This window comes from Castanea sativa, chromosome 5 (genome assembly GCF_040712315.1).
Source record: "Castanea sativa cultivar Marrone di Chiusa Pesio chromosome 5, ASM4071231v1".
Lineage (NCBI taxonomy): Eukaryota > Viridiplantae > Streptophyta > Magnoliopsida > Fagales > Fagaceae > Castanea > Castanea sativa.
Window position 1 is genome coordinate 53,674,586 of NC_134017.1, and position 15,144 is coordinate 53,689,729.

Sequence of the window (15,144 nt, forward strand, 5' to 3'; positions counted from 1 at the left end):
GTGTCATTTCCCAAGCCCCTAGAGGAGTAGTCTCTGCCACGCCTTCCATGCAGATTGTCTTCCTTCCCACAGACGGCGCCAATTGTAAAGATACAATTCAAATTCCCAAATTATAACTGGAAGGAAATGGGCTTAAAAGGCCTTTTTTACAATTAATTTGTAGAGGATGGGTTTGTAATCTGATTTCAAGGATGGTTTAGATAATGAGGAAAAGAACGGGCTTTGGGCCCAATGGCACAAAAATAAAGAGTTATTTGCAAGAGTAAGACTGAAAGTTCCTCCTTGGACACAATCTGAGGATAGTTTACAATAATATTTTCTAAGGTTGGATACAATTATTATCATACACTATTGGCCCTTTTTCTTCCTGAAAAAGCCTCTCCTCTCTTCGTAGGTCTTCCCCTTCATTTATACTTCTTTTTCTTCTCTTCATCTTCTTCCACCTCATGGTTGCAATGCTGGTTTAGGATACTTGTCCCATCAATTCTTCCCTAAAGCCCGCTGGGGTCAAGGACCAAGTTCCAAACTTCATGGTCAGGTCCCATCCTTCCATCCATGTAGTCAATATATCAATTACAGCGCTTTTAATGTATGGGCGGTGGTAGCAGCTTTACCTTAGATATTCCACCGCCCTTTCTATTGTCCTCCACGTGTACTGTGTATTCCCGTAGCCGTAGGATTCTTTATAACATAGCCCGGGGACACTAAACCTCTCTTCCTATGTCCTCGGCTTAACAATCCTCGGACAAATCTACTCCTCGGACATAATTGGTCATTCGTTTATCATATCTTTACTTGACATTTCTTTATGAGATCCCTTCAAATACTCCAAGATCATTTTGATGTCTTTAGTTTTGGGTTTCTAGCCCAAAAGACCTCGTTGGGCCATCCTTGGTAAATTACTGGGCCCAATGCCCCTACATAAGTTATTTTAATTTATTATTGTTAATGCAATAATTTACCACTTTTAAGTTACTATTGCAACAATTTCAACTTATAGATGCAATATTTTTTCCTATACTACTATATATTTTATTGTATTAACATTTTATTCTGGAGGCAGTAGTCCGGGACGACTACGTGCTGGAGGCGGTGGAGGCCGTAGTTCGGGACGACTATGTCCTGGAGGCCGTAGTTCGGGACGACTACGTGCTGGAGGCCGTGGACGCTATAGTTCGAGATGACTACGTGGAGTCCAAATTTCAAGACGACTACATGTTAGAGGTCGTGGAGGCCGTAGTTCGAGACGACCATGTGCTGGACGAGGTGCTAGAGCCCATGGAGGCCGAAGTTCGGGATGGCTAGGTGCTGGAGGAGATAGATCGAGATGATCAGGTATGATCTTTAACTTGCCATTCATTTCCTTTAGCCTTAGTCTATTCTAAGAGTTTGGATGAAAGCCTTAGTTTAACTTGTCATTCATTCACCCTATGTTGCTCGAACATGATTTTTGGGTTTTAGTCAAGGTAGAATTGAGATTTTTACTAAATAAAAAATTCCAAACCCAAAATCAAAATTTCTTAACTAACCTTTTTTTTAGTTTATTCTCATAATTTTTTATTCATTGCAATTTAAGTTTATTATTTTTATTATTATTATTATTATTATTCTGCATGTAGGGTCCACAACCAACTGATGCATCTACTCCTCCACAACCATCAGGAATTAGTAATCTTCCACAACAATCAACTGAAGCCAGTACAGGAACTCCAAGTCAACTGGTATGCAAATAAATCTACTTACCTCAAATCTCTAAGTTATATAGTTTTTGTTTCTGTGCGTGTTTTTCCTCTTAACTTACTTCACTGTTATTTTGTAGGGTGATACCTCTCTAGTGGCTTCCCGAAGACTATTATTTGCATGTAATTGGTATGATCGATAAACATTTAGTTCTTTACACTTACCTCATTACATATAACTAGTAATATCTTATAGAAGTCATCCACTTGCATAAATGATATTTGTAAAAGAAATTGACTCATTTACGTTAGGCAGAAATGCCAGTTAGTTGTCCTATCATGTCTTGGAGGTGCAGCAGTTGGATTTGCCCTAGGAAATGGAGGTAATGATTTTGTTGTAATAATACAATACTAAGAACATTTACATTTAGGTCCAACATTATGCAATCTATCTGGATATATTGCTTGAATGGGAATTTCATTTTTAGTGGTCTGAAATATAAATGAAATTTAAACCTCTACTTCCAAGCTAGGATGTTTAAAACTACAACATGCGATTTTGCTGTTGTTATTATTATTATAATAGAAACCAAACTAAAGACCAATCTAATAGAAACCAGTCTTACACATGTGACCAATCTTAATCTTAGAATAACACATGTACATAATTTAATCAAACGCTGTCGTTTTTATTATAGCCGTTAGATTAGAGGCAGCTATGAATTCTATTACAGAACACGTGTCAAAATCTAAGTTGGTTGAGTCAATTTATTTTATTATTCCACCCCTCCTCATTTCTATTTTTGCTCATGACACCCCAATGTACTATATAGAGTTGAAAAACTTTAGAAAAGCAAGAAGGGAATTTACAAGAACTAGGGGTGATGGTTTTGATTCTGAGTTTTATGCAATGATATCTTCGTTGTAATAGCTAATTACTTCATTTTGTCATTGCAATAGATTATAAAATAATCGATACTAGGTAATTACAATGATATATTCATTGCAATTTTGTGTTTGTCATTACAATAGATTGTAAAATATAACTTCGTTGCAATAATTGATACCAATTATTGTAACGATAACTTCATTACAATAAACTATTAGTTTGAAATTTTTGTTGTAATAGATTGCAAAAATAATTGATATCAATTCATTACAACAATTTCTTCATTATAAGTTATTGCAACAATTTTCCTAAGAAACCGAAATATAAGTTATTTTAATTTATTATTGTTAATGCAATAATTTAACACTTTTAAGTTACTATTGCAACAATTTCAACATATAGATGCAATATTTTTTCCTATACTACTATATATTTTATTGTATTAACATTTTATTCTGTAGGCAGTAGTCCGGGACGACTACGTGCTGGAGGCGGTGGAGGCCGTAGTCCGGGACGACTACGTCCTGGAGGCCGTGGAGGCCGTAGTTCGCGATGACTACGTGCTGGAGGCCGTGGACACTATAGTTCGAGATGACTACGTGGAGGCCATATTTCAAGACAACTACATGATAGAGGTTGTGGACCCCATAGTTCGAGACGACCATGTGCTGGACGAGGTGCTAGAGCCCATAAAGGTCGAAGTTCAGGATGGCTAGGTGCTGGAGGAGATAGATCGAGATGATCAGGTATGATCTTTAACTTGCCATTCATTTCCTTTAGCCTTAGTCTATTCTAAGAGTTTGGATGAAAGCCTTAGTTTAACTTGTCATTCATTCACCCTATGTTGCTCGAACATGATTTTTGGGTTTTAGTCAAGGTAGAATTGAGATTTTTACTAAATAAAAAATTCCAAACCCAAAATCAAAATTACCTAACTAACTTTTTTTTTTAGTTTATTCTCATAATTTTTTATTCATCGCAATTTAAGTTTATTATTTTTATTATTATTATTATTATTCTGCATGTAGGGTCCAAAACCAACTGAAGCATCTACTCCTCCACAACCATCAGGAATTAGTAATCTTCCACAACAATCAACTGAAGCCAGTACACGAACTCCAAGTCAACTGGTATGCAAATAAATCTACTTACCTCAAATCTCTAAGTTATATAGTTTTTGTTTCTGTGCGTGTTTTTCCTCTTAACTTACTTCACTGTTATTTTGTAGGGTGATACCTCTCTAGTGGCTTCCCGAAGACTATTATTTGCATGTAATTGGTATGATCGATAAACATTTAGTTCTTTACACTTACCTCATTACATATAACTAGTAATATCTTATAGAAGTCATCCACTTGCATAAATGATATTTGTAAAAGAAATTGACTCATTTACGTTAGGCGGAAATGTCAGTTAGTTGTCCTATCATTTCTTGGAGGTGCAACAGTTGGATTTGCCCTAGGAAATGGAGGTAATGATTTTGTTGTAATAATACAATACTAAGAACATTTACATTTAGATCCAACATTATGCAATCTATCTGGATATATTGCTTGAATGGGAATTTCATTTTTAGTGGTCTGAAATATAAATGAAATTGAAACCTCTACTTCCAAGCTAGGATGTTTAAAACTACAACATGCGATTTTGTTGTTGTTATTATTATTATAATAGAAACCAAACTAAAGACAAATCTAATAGAAACCAGTCTTACACATGTGACCAATCTTAATCTTAGAATAACACATGTACATAATTTAATCAAACGCTGTTGTTTGTATTATAACCGTTAGATTAGAGGCAGCTATGAATTCTATTGCAGAACACGTGTCAAAATCTGAGTTGGTTGAGCCAATTTATTTTATTATTCCACCCGTCCTCATTTCTATTTTTGCTCATGACACCCCAATGTACTATACAGAGATGAAAAACTTTAGAAAAGCAAGAAGAGAATTTACAAGAACTAGGGGTGATGGTTTTGATTCTGAGTTTTATGCAATGATATCTTCGTTGTAATAGCTAATTACTTCATTTTGTCATTGCAATAGATTATAAAATAATCGATACTAGGTAATTACAATGATATATTCATTGCAATTTTGTGTTTGTCATTACAATAGATTGTAAAAGATAACTTCGTTGCAATAATTGACACCAATTATTGTAATGATAACTTCATTACAATAAACTATTAGTTTGAAATTTTTGTTGTAATAGATTGCAAAAATAATTTATATCAATTCATTACAACAATTTCTTCATTATAAGTTATTGCAACAATTTTCCTAAGAAACCGAAATATAAGTTATTTTAATTTATTATTGTTAATGCAATAATTTAACACTTTTAAGTTACTATTGCAACAATTTCAACTTATAGATGCAATATTTTTTCTTATACTACTATATATTTTATTGTATTAACATTTAATGTAATAGAATTATTTTAGTGTAGTATCTAGATGCAATAATATAAAATTTACCACATCATACATATAAATTTTTATTATTATTTTTATTATTATAATGTGAAAATTACAATAGTGTACATATAAATTTAATTGGGTAAAAGAATTCGTAACTGGGGTTTTCCCATAACGTGAGCAACAAATAAGCTAAGCAATTCAACTTGGCAAAACTTATAAATCAAAACTTGCATTAAAAATAATTACATATTCCCAGCAACGTGGTCAGCAACTCTACAAACTTTACACTCATTAAAAAAAATAAAAAAATAAAACTTTATCTAACCATTCAACGTGGTCAGCAACTAGGCAAACTTTCTTCACCTGGGCAACACACCATTCAACCAATATTTAAACTTTCTTCACCTAGGCAACAAATCTCACTATTCAATTGAGGGTATACGTGTAAAGTGCATCTTTCAGCACTTTTCTCTCCCCATTTTTTTTCCCAAATTAGGAGGATAAAAAAAGGTGGGCTCGGAGGGAAAATTAATGGAAAATAATCTCTAAAAATAAGCTATACTTTTTTCTGTTGACCAACGATAGTTTTCCCCTAACTCATTTTTATTTATACCATCAAACACTAGAAAATACAAAAAACTGTCTTTACATAAGGTTTTTCATTGAAACAAATAGAGCGTAATTCTAATAAATTGTCTCTCTCCTCTCTCATTTTTCTTCATCTTCTCTCTCACATTTCGCTCTCTCATTCATCTGAATCCCTTCTATTGAGCTTTGTTCCTTCTATCAATTTCATCTCTATATTTTGCTTGTCTCCCTCTCAGATTGACGTGGAGGTGCTATTCATGGTAGAGGTCGTGGGTCTTGGGTTGTGGTGGAGGTCGTGGAGGCTGTGGGTCATGGGTTTTCGGCCAGACCATCACAACTCAAATATAAGGTTGAAATATTATTTTTGTGAAACTTTTATATAACAAATTATTGTGTACTTTGTTGTGTCCCTAAATCTTAACATAGCACATGCTTCCACTTTGACTAAAATTTTATTAGAATTGCACATATTACTAAAATGGATGAGAATCATGCATCAACTCTCTCACTCTGTCTCTTACTCAAGTTAGTAGTACAACACAACCCTTCTCGTTCTATATTTTCAATTTGTCGCATATATTACTCTTTGAGAAGGGAAGATTTAATTAAGAATCTGATGCAAGTTTTGATTTTTAGGGTTATTTTTAGAGAGAGAAAAAAAAAGTAGAAAAATTTTATGGATATTTTAGGAAATGTAGGGATGCTTGTAATGGTTGCTTGGTAGATAATTGCACGTTAAAATTTGAAGTCTAATGTTCTAAAGTACTGGATATTGTGCTTACACTAAACCATCCTTCTTTCTTCTTTATTTTTTTTTTCTATTTTTATTTTTTTAACAATCTTTATGGAAAAAAGAAAAAGTACAGTGAGTGTGTATACTATATTTTTTTATACAATCTTTTTGAAGATACTTTAGGGGTGTTTGGTACATGATTTCAAACAACAATTTTTAGTTTTTAAACAACATTACACATATTTTTACACACTTTTTCACCCGCATGTATTTCCAAACAAATCTTTTAAACTTGAAAAATGTTGCTTAAACACACGTACCAAACAGGCCCTTTGTGTTTATCACCTTGAACATGAAGTAATTCTCTTTTTCAATAAAACTTCGTCAATTACTTAAGTCATGCTAAAAATGCATTCTTGATAACAACCTAACAATACTAAATATCTTAGATAAGTTTTTCTAAACAACCTAGCAAATAAATACTCACAATATTTATACTAAGAACACAAAGTTATATAAATAATTATCATAGTATGTTACCCAAGATTTAAATTTGTTGAGAGACAATATCAGTGAAAGGGACAGTGATAGAGAAAGGCAATGTGGTGTGAGATTAGTATGTAGTCAGCAATGAAGTGGAGTGAAAGAGAGAGAGGTCGTGTGGCAGGTGTGTGATCTCTGATCAATGGGTGTGTATTTGTGAGTTTGAGTGGGTGAGTCTGATCAATGGGTATTTGAGAGAGAGAGAGAGAGAGAGAGAGAGAGAGACAGAGAGAGAGAGAGAGAGAGAGAGAGGCCGTGTGGCAATGTTCTAGGTGAGTGAGCTCTAATTAGTGGGTATTTGTGAAATGGGTGAGTAGTGAGAGTGAAGAGTGAGTCCTGATCACTGCATGTGTAGTGGGTGATCAGTATTTGAGAAGTGGGTGAGTCTAATCTAGTTTGATCACTAAATAAGTATGCCATGTTTTACTGTAGGGAACTTGAGTCTCGAAGACTTGAGATCCATGAAGAACTTGAGTTTCATAAACTCGAGACCTATGTGGCAAAAACGAACTACACGTCAGCAAATAGAACTCGAGCCATTAAAGTTCGATTTGTCTATCAAACTCGAGTTTCAAAAACTTGAGATGCTACTATCATAAATTGTTTCTAATGCATGCTAACTAATGTAATAGTGTGGCAAAATTATGCTAATCTGCAAATTACCCCAACCCCTCCCCCACAAAACCCAAACAGCAGAACCACCCCTTTTATACCCCCTTTAATATTCTTCACTCAAATTTTAATTTTTTATTTTATATCCTATAAATTCCACGTAATCCTAATTGCATAAAAAACTCTACTCATGGAAATAAATTTCCAAATTCAAACTAAAGCACCATATAATCTCATAATCAGTCTTCTTGCTAGTGACACAATTCATCTTTTTGTACCCTAATCTCCCAATAAACAATTCATACCTTATCAAGATCTAGACCTCTGCTGAAAAAATGATCCAAACATAGGCACCCTCCACCCCTCAAAAAGCTATCTACATCATAAATCATAAACTCCATAGTTGTCACAGCCTATTCACAGCATGTCAGCTGCACCAAATGCACAACCTAGTCAAACACATTGTAGAGCTTCATTCTTGCAACCATAATTCTTGTCCTACAAAACCCACAAAACCATCACCCCTTCTTTGAATTTTCACATTTTTCCCAATCTTAAAATTGACTTTGTAGGATACTTAATTGATGGCACCATGATAGGATGTATGTGGAGTTAGATAATTCTGATCTACTATATTATTGGTTATGTTGGGGTTCGGGTATTTCATTCTCCAAGATCTAGGGTAGTAAACAAATTTGATCTTTAGAGATGAAGTACTGGTGTGATGACAAATGTCTTTCACTAAATGCATTAGGTCATAGGTTTGAGTCCAAGGATTAGCCTTGCCAAAAAAATTGGAGATGAGGTTACCTACTGTAATATTTCTAAAACTCTACAAAATGTGGGAGTTTTGTACACTAGGTACGACCAATTCTGAAGTTGAATTAGGAAGAGAAATACTTAAATCACATAACCAAAGTAATCATCTATGTATACAAGTACTAGTCTTGTCGTGATTCATTAACAAAACTTGAGATACTAATTTTAAATGTAGATTTCAAAATAATTTTTAAAACCCCAATTAATAAAACAACAACTTCATTACTTTAATTTCTTTAAAAAAGATTGTTTTCAACCATAATGTTTCAGCTATCAAATTTCTTATATAACATTCATAATAATAATTAACATTTTTTGCTGGAATAATAAATAATAATTTAGAATTTATGAAATTCAAATGATTACTCGTGAGAGGCAGTGAGAGATATCATATCTTTGTTATTTATTTCTCACCGTGTGATTGGTTTTGATTTTGGATTATAATAGTTGATTTACAAATGGGTTATTGTGCCACTGTAATCGGTCATATCATCACTAAAGTGTCCAGTTTTATGTTCATCAACACCGTTAATTTTAAACTTCAATTTTAGATGAATGGCTGACATGTATATTGGGAATTTGTGAGAGAAAAAGTTAAATTTGGTTTTTAAAAGTCTGTTTGGTTGGAAGAGTGAAAAAGTTGAAGGATAGAAAATTAGTGAGAGTATAGAAAAAATTTAGTTTACTCTCGTATGGAAAAGTGGGAGGATGGAAAACTCTTTTGTTTGGTTGAAAAGAAAAGTGAGAGGATAGAAAATGCAGTTTATATAAATTGACTATTATAGCCTTGTTACATAATATGTAAAAAATAGATTTATTTGTACTCATTAAATAGTATAAAATTTACCACATCATACATATAAATTTTTATTATTATAATGTAAAAATTAAAATAGTGTACATATAAATTTAATTGTGTAAAAGAATTTGTAACTAGGGTATTCCCATAACGTGGGCAACAAATAAGCTAAGCAATTCAACTAGGCAAAACTTATAAATCAAAACTTGCATTAAAAAAAATTACATATTTTTAGCAACGTGGTCAGCAACCTGACAAACTTTACACTCATTAAAAAAAATAAAAAATAAAATAAAACTTTATCTAACCATTCAACGTGGTCAGCAACTAGGCAAACTTTCTTCACCTGGGCAACACACCATTCAACCAATATTTAAACTTTCTTCACCTAGGCAACAAATCTCACTATTCAATTGAGGGTATATGTGTAAAGTGCATCTTTCAACACTTTTCTCTCCTCATTTTTTTCCCAAATTAGGAGGATAAAAAAAGGTGGGCTCGGAGGGAAAATTAATGGAAAACAATCTCTAAAAATAAGCTATGCTTTTTTCTGTTGACCAACGATAGTTTTTCCCTAACTCATTTTTATTTATACTATCAAACACTAGAAAATACAAAAAACAATCTTTACATAAGGTTTTCCATTGAAACAAATAGAGTGTAATTCTAATAAATTGTCTCTCTCCTCTCTCATTTTTCTTCATCTTCTCTCTCACATTTCACTCTCTCATTCATCTGAGTCCCCTCTGTTGAGCTTTGTTCCTTCTATCAATTTCATCTCTCTATTTTGCTTGTCTCCCTCTCAGATTGGCGTGGAGGTGCTATTCATGGTAGAGGTCGTGGGTCTTGGGTTGTGGTGGAGGTCGTGGAGGCTGTGGATCATGGGTTTTGGGCCAAACCATCACAACTCAAATATAAGGTTGAAATATTATTTTTGTGAAACTTTTATATAACAAATTATTGTGTACTTTGTTGTGTCCATAAATCTTAACATAGCACATGCTTCCACTTTGACTAAAATTTTATTAGAATTGCACGTATTACTAAAATGGATGAGAATCATGCGTCAACTCTCTCACTCTGTCTCTTACTCAGTTTAGTAGTACAACACAACCCTTCTCGTCCTATATTTTCAATTTGTCGCATATATTACTCTTTGAGTAATCATCTTTTATAACCTTTAAAAGCCTAATTTTCTTACATAATTACCAAACTTTCATTGATACAGTTCAAGTTTTGCTATGATTAAAGTTTCAAGCTATGAGTTGAATGCTACATACAAAGCATTTAATTTTATAATTACTCTAGGTATATTCATTTTAAACACTTTGAAGCAAAAATATTTCTGAATTAGAATGAATAGACAAAATGGTGTAAATACTTCCAAAAAATTATAACCTTTTCAAAAACAGTAACTAAACAAATTTTTTGTTATTGTGATTTTAGAAACTGTTTTTTTCTTTTCTTTTCTTTTTAACTAAACAATCGTGTTTTTCACTTTGAAAACACAAATAATACATAATAAATAATAAATAATTTTTTTTCCCTTAAAAACATGTAAATGTAAACATGAAAACAAAAATAGTTACCAAAAATGACCTAACTTTTTATTCTTCTTCTATTTTTGGACGGCAATGTGCATTCAGATAAGTGAACTTTATCATATAATTCGTACTGTAAACATCCTTACTGTACACAAATAAAAAAGTAACGAGAAAAAAATACATTGAAGGATGAAGTGAACTCCAATGTATTTTTCACCATGAGATGAATGTAAGGACCAAGCATCTTGACCTGGTTAAGTCAATAGCAACTAACAAGCCTTGGGCTGATCATGTCTGTTCTGCATTGGATGCAGCTTTTAGGTTCTCTAGCCGTTTCTTTAAATAAGCCTGTCTCAGTTTCTCACGGCGGATTGCTACCTGCTCTTGCCTGCGCAACTTGAGCTCAGAAGCCTTTCCTCTTGCTTGATTTACTTCTTCATGAACCTCCCTATGGAAAGCCACAATGACAACAATCATTTTCCGTAGTGATATGACACACAGGTAGCAGTTTCTAATGAGAAAATGATGCAATGGGACTCAGGAAAGAAAGTTCAAACACCAAAGGCCAGAAACAACCCAAAGAACATATACAATTAGCAACTGAACATTACTTAGCTGTTTTCATTGAGAATTTATGTTCTACTTGATTGCGCATTTAGCCATTTACAAAAATAAAAAAACCTTTTGCTTTATGACTGGATTTTGCCTAAATTCCCTGTACCTTAAGCAACTCGTTCTTAGCAATGAAGTTCTTGTCAGAAAAAATAATGCAATTTAAATGAGTAAACAACAGCAACCACAACCAAATTAGCAAAGAAGTTCAACTGCTGAACCTACGTCAATACAGACTAATCAATCGTAATAACGCAATTTAAATGAGGGGGAGGTAAAAAAATAAAAACTAATAGCCAGAACTAAATTATAAGGGCTAAATATTTAAGAACTCAAAGTTGTTATGAATAGTAAGAAGCACTAGGAGATAACAGTAACAATGCTCTCTCTCTTAATTGAAAACGAAGGTTTCAAATAAATTAAAATGTCCAGAGTCACAAAGTGACTGATACTCCCTCTGCCCTATGCTGGGATAAAAATATTGACCCTTTTGAAAAGTCAATAAACACAATCTTCATTACCTTTTTCACAGGAAAAAAACTTTAGTGGGTACCAATTTTATAGTACGATCTTTATAAATTCAACACTGAATTAGAAATCTTGATGAGATCTTGAAGGGTTCTTGAATAGTGTCTGGTGTTTAAGAGTTTAGATAGGGCCAACTAATAAAAAACTGGATTTTGAATGAATCTGATGGGAATTTGGTGTTACACAGTGAATGGAACCAGAAACAAAGAAAGATAAACCCTAAGAGCATCCGTAGCAGATGTTGCAAAAAAAATGTCATTTTGCCACACCAAAAGCCTACTTTATTATTTTACCACAACATTTTACAACATCCCATTTATCAGATATTTTATTCTTCAATTCTATGTATTAAAATAATATTTACATCACATTAAAATAATATATTAAATTCCTCCCCCATCATCATCATCATCAACAACACCAGCAACAGCAAATACAACAACAGTCAGAAAAATTGTTGCAGCCACAATCACCAGAAAAAAAAAAAAATACCACCACCAAAATCAACCCACAACCGCTGCCGAATCCACCAATTCGCCCATCACCAGCCGATTCGCCATCACCACCACTGATTCGCCCATCACCAGCTAACCCACCCACCACCACTGATCCGCCCATCACCATCTCAACCCACCCACCGCCATAACCCACAACCCATGAAACTCAACCCACCCACTGCCATAACCCACAACCCGAACCCACCCACCACCAATCTGCCCATCCGAACCCACCCATCGCCCAACCCACCCATCAAACCACAACCAAAAAACATGAACGGAAAAAAGAAAAAAGGAAAAAAAAAAAAGAAGAAAAGAACCCAAAGCGGAATAGAGAAGACAAATGGTCGGTGGCGTCGAGTGGTGGCCTTTGGTGATCGGTGTGCTGTGGAAGACGAATAGAGAAGACAAAGATGAGAGAGAAGACAGAGATGAGAAGACGAAGAGAGAAATCTGTGATGAGGAGAGAGAAAACGGAATAAAATAACAATATATATTTTGCCATGGCTTGTCCGTACCGTCGCAAATTGGGAGGGTACTGTAACATGTTGCAAAAATTTGACACATTTAGCACATATGATGAAAGGGGTTTTTTGGTATTTGATGTGCCAAATGTGCCAAATATTTGGCATTTGGCACATCTGCTGTGGATGCTCTAAGCAATCACACTGTAGATAGGTTATTGCCAGAACCTTTCCCAGCAAGACTAGGATGACTAAATAATCTTTTCCAAGCAATATTTCAACTCCTAATAATATAGAAAAGTAATTAAGAACCTCTAAACCAAATAGAAAAAGGAGTCAAAACATAAAATAAGACTCAAGCACCCTTAGAACAGCCCATTCTAGAACCCAGGAAAACTCACTTAAAACTATCCCAGCAACTTTCTAATCTACATAAAGAGTAAAATAAAGTGCATAAGTAAACTCAATTAAATTAGACTAAGGAAGGTCCCTAGAGAGTTTTCCATCATGCAAAACACCCCAAATTAATGCTTCAGCACTCAAACTAGCCTTCCCTCGCCTCTTATAAGTGTTCAAGGGGAACTGCCAATCACATCCCCCATCACTTTCTTAACCATGACTTCATTTTAAAAGTCAATATTCATTTTCCATTTGTTTGTTTGAATTTAAATTAAGAAGGATAATTTTGAAAATTGGTAAGATTCTATTTTAAAATAATGCAGTAGATGATGTCCCCTAAAAAGGGTTGGATTTTCTTGAGCAGACAAACAATTTGGTATGGAGGTACTAGTTTGCACAACCAAACCCAAACAAACAAGTTGCATCAGAATAATGACCCACATAATCTCTTTACTATACATTCTTATTAAACTGATTAAAACTGTTAAAACCCCAGCCCCAATCAACCATTTCCAAGCTAATTAAAATCTTTGACCTTGTGTTTCTCATTTATTACTAAAAGTATTTCAACATAACAAACTCTGTGTACTTTACCAGAAAGAATTAAAACCCTTACCTAACAAAACGCTTGTGTTCGTCATTGTCCAGTGTCGCAGCCACTCGACCAAGCCCCAAAGGTTTTGTCTTAAACCAAAAAGAAGCATCATTCTCACCATCTTCACTTTCGGGCGGTACTGTGGCAGAAGAAGCATCTTGGTCCCGAGGTTGCTCTAACTCATCCTGCTCAACGTTCTTGCGGAAGAAATCCACACAATATTTCTCCTTATCTTCCTCATCAGACAGCTCTCCCCTCGCTAGCTTCTCATATAATTCGGCCTTCTTCTCTAATGCAGCATAGCTGACTGATCCGTCGTTAACTGCTTTCAGCTCAAGTTTGTCCCTGGATTCCAATACAACAAAATTATCAACTTAGGCCCTAAACATGAAACCAGTATATCTATACATAAAAAGACAGCACTGTGTTGCGTGTAAAATTTGGGAATTGTGAGAGTAGCTTTGTGCTACTATTGTAATCTCCTTATTTTACAGTGGAACTTTCTCTGTCGTAAGCAAATTGCCGAACCACATAAATTCCCAGTTTATTTTTCACAACACATTGTTTATTAAACATGTTTCATAGTTGTTTTACTATCAATCATCCCAATAAATGTAAAGCAAAAACTGCAAACATAGATAAATATTATCTCCTTTGATAAACCTAATGATCAATAATATAAGTTCATACAAAGCCAATTAATCTATAAAAATCCCAAAATCCCAGTCTGATTATAATTACTAATATTAGCAAACAACATGGGTAAGACACCACGACATGAGCAATTTCTGAAAAATGGTAACATAAAACGGCAGCAGCAGCCTAAATGAAGTGTCCGTGCTTCCTAGAAAAATCATTACCACCCAAAAAAAAGAGCAGGAACCCTAACCCTAAAAAGTTGCTAATTTTTTATTTATTTAATTAAAAGAGAGAAGGAGAGAGAGGGGGGTACTTGAGAGCGCGAGCATCGACGCCGGAGTTCTTGGCGGAGAAGAGATTGGGAGCGGGGAGGATCTTCTTGGCGCGGTGGAAATGGACGTCGGGGCCGGAGAGTTCCTTGGTTTTCTTGGACTCGTCCTGAGACTTGTAGAGTTGAGCCTTAAGTTCGAGAATAGAGGAGGGCCCCACGCCAGCTATGGCCCGTTGCTTCTTTGGCATGATCGACGATTCCGTTAGCCATCCCAGCGATTCCACTACCCTTGTTGTCTTCTTCCTCTGACTCTCCTCCCCCATTTTTCCTTTCTTTTCAAACTTTTAATAAAACCTTTGAACCCCAATTTGTAATGGGTATTTGCCTATTTTGTTACTGATCAAAGGAAATAATTTTTTTTTTTTTTTTTTTTTTTTGGATTTGCTGCTACTGCTTCTTCTGGGTTCTGGCCAACGGGATTTTTTTTTTATTTATTTTAAAATCTCTC

General features: G+C 34.4%; 1 protein-coding gene across 1 annotated transcript; it reads right to left on the bottom strand.

The window, feature by feature from the left end:
• Positions 1-10,672: 10,672 nt before the first annotated feature.
• On the bottom strand, positions 10,673-15,144 carry LOC142637026 (uncharacterized protein At4g18257-like). Its single transcript, XM_075811317.1, has 3 exons — positions 14,679-15,144; positions 13,748-14,071; positions 10,673-11,079 (listed from the first exon to the last, which is right to left on the bottom strand). Exons 1-3 carry the CDS (start codon positions 14,957-14,959, stop codon positions 10,920-10,922), a joined length of 765 nt encoding a protein of 254 aa, XP_075667432.1. The 5' UTR covers positions 14,960-15,144; the 3' UTR covers positions 10,673-10,919.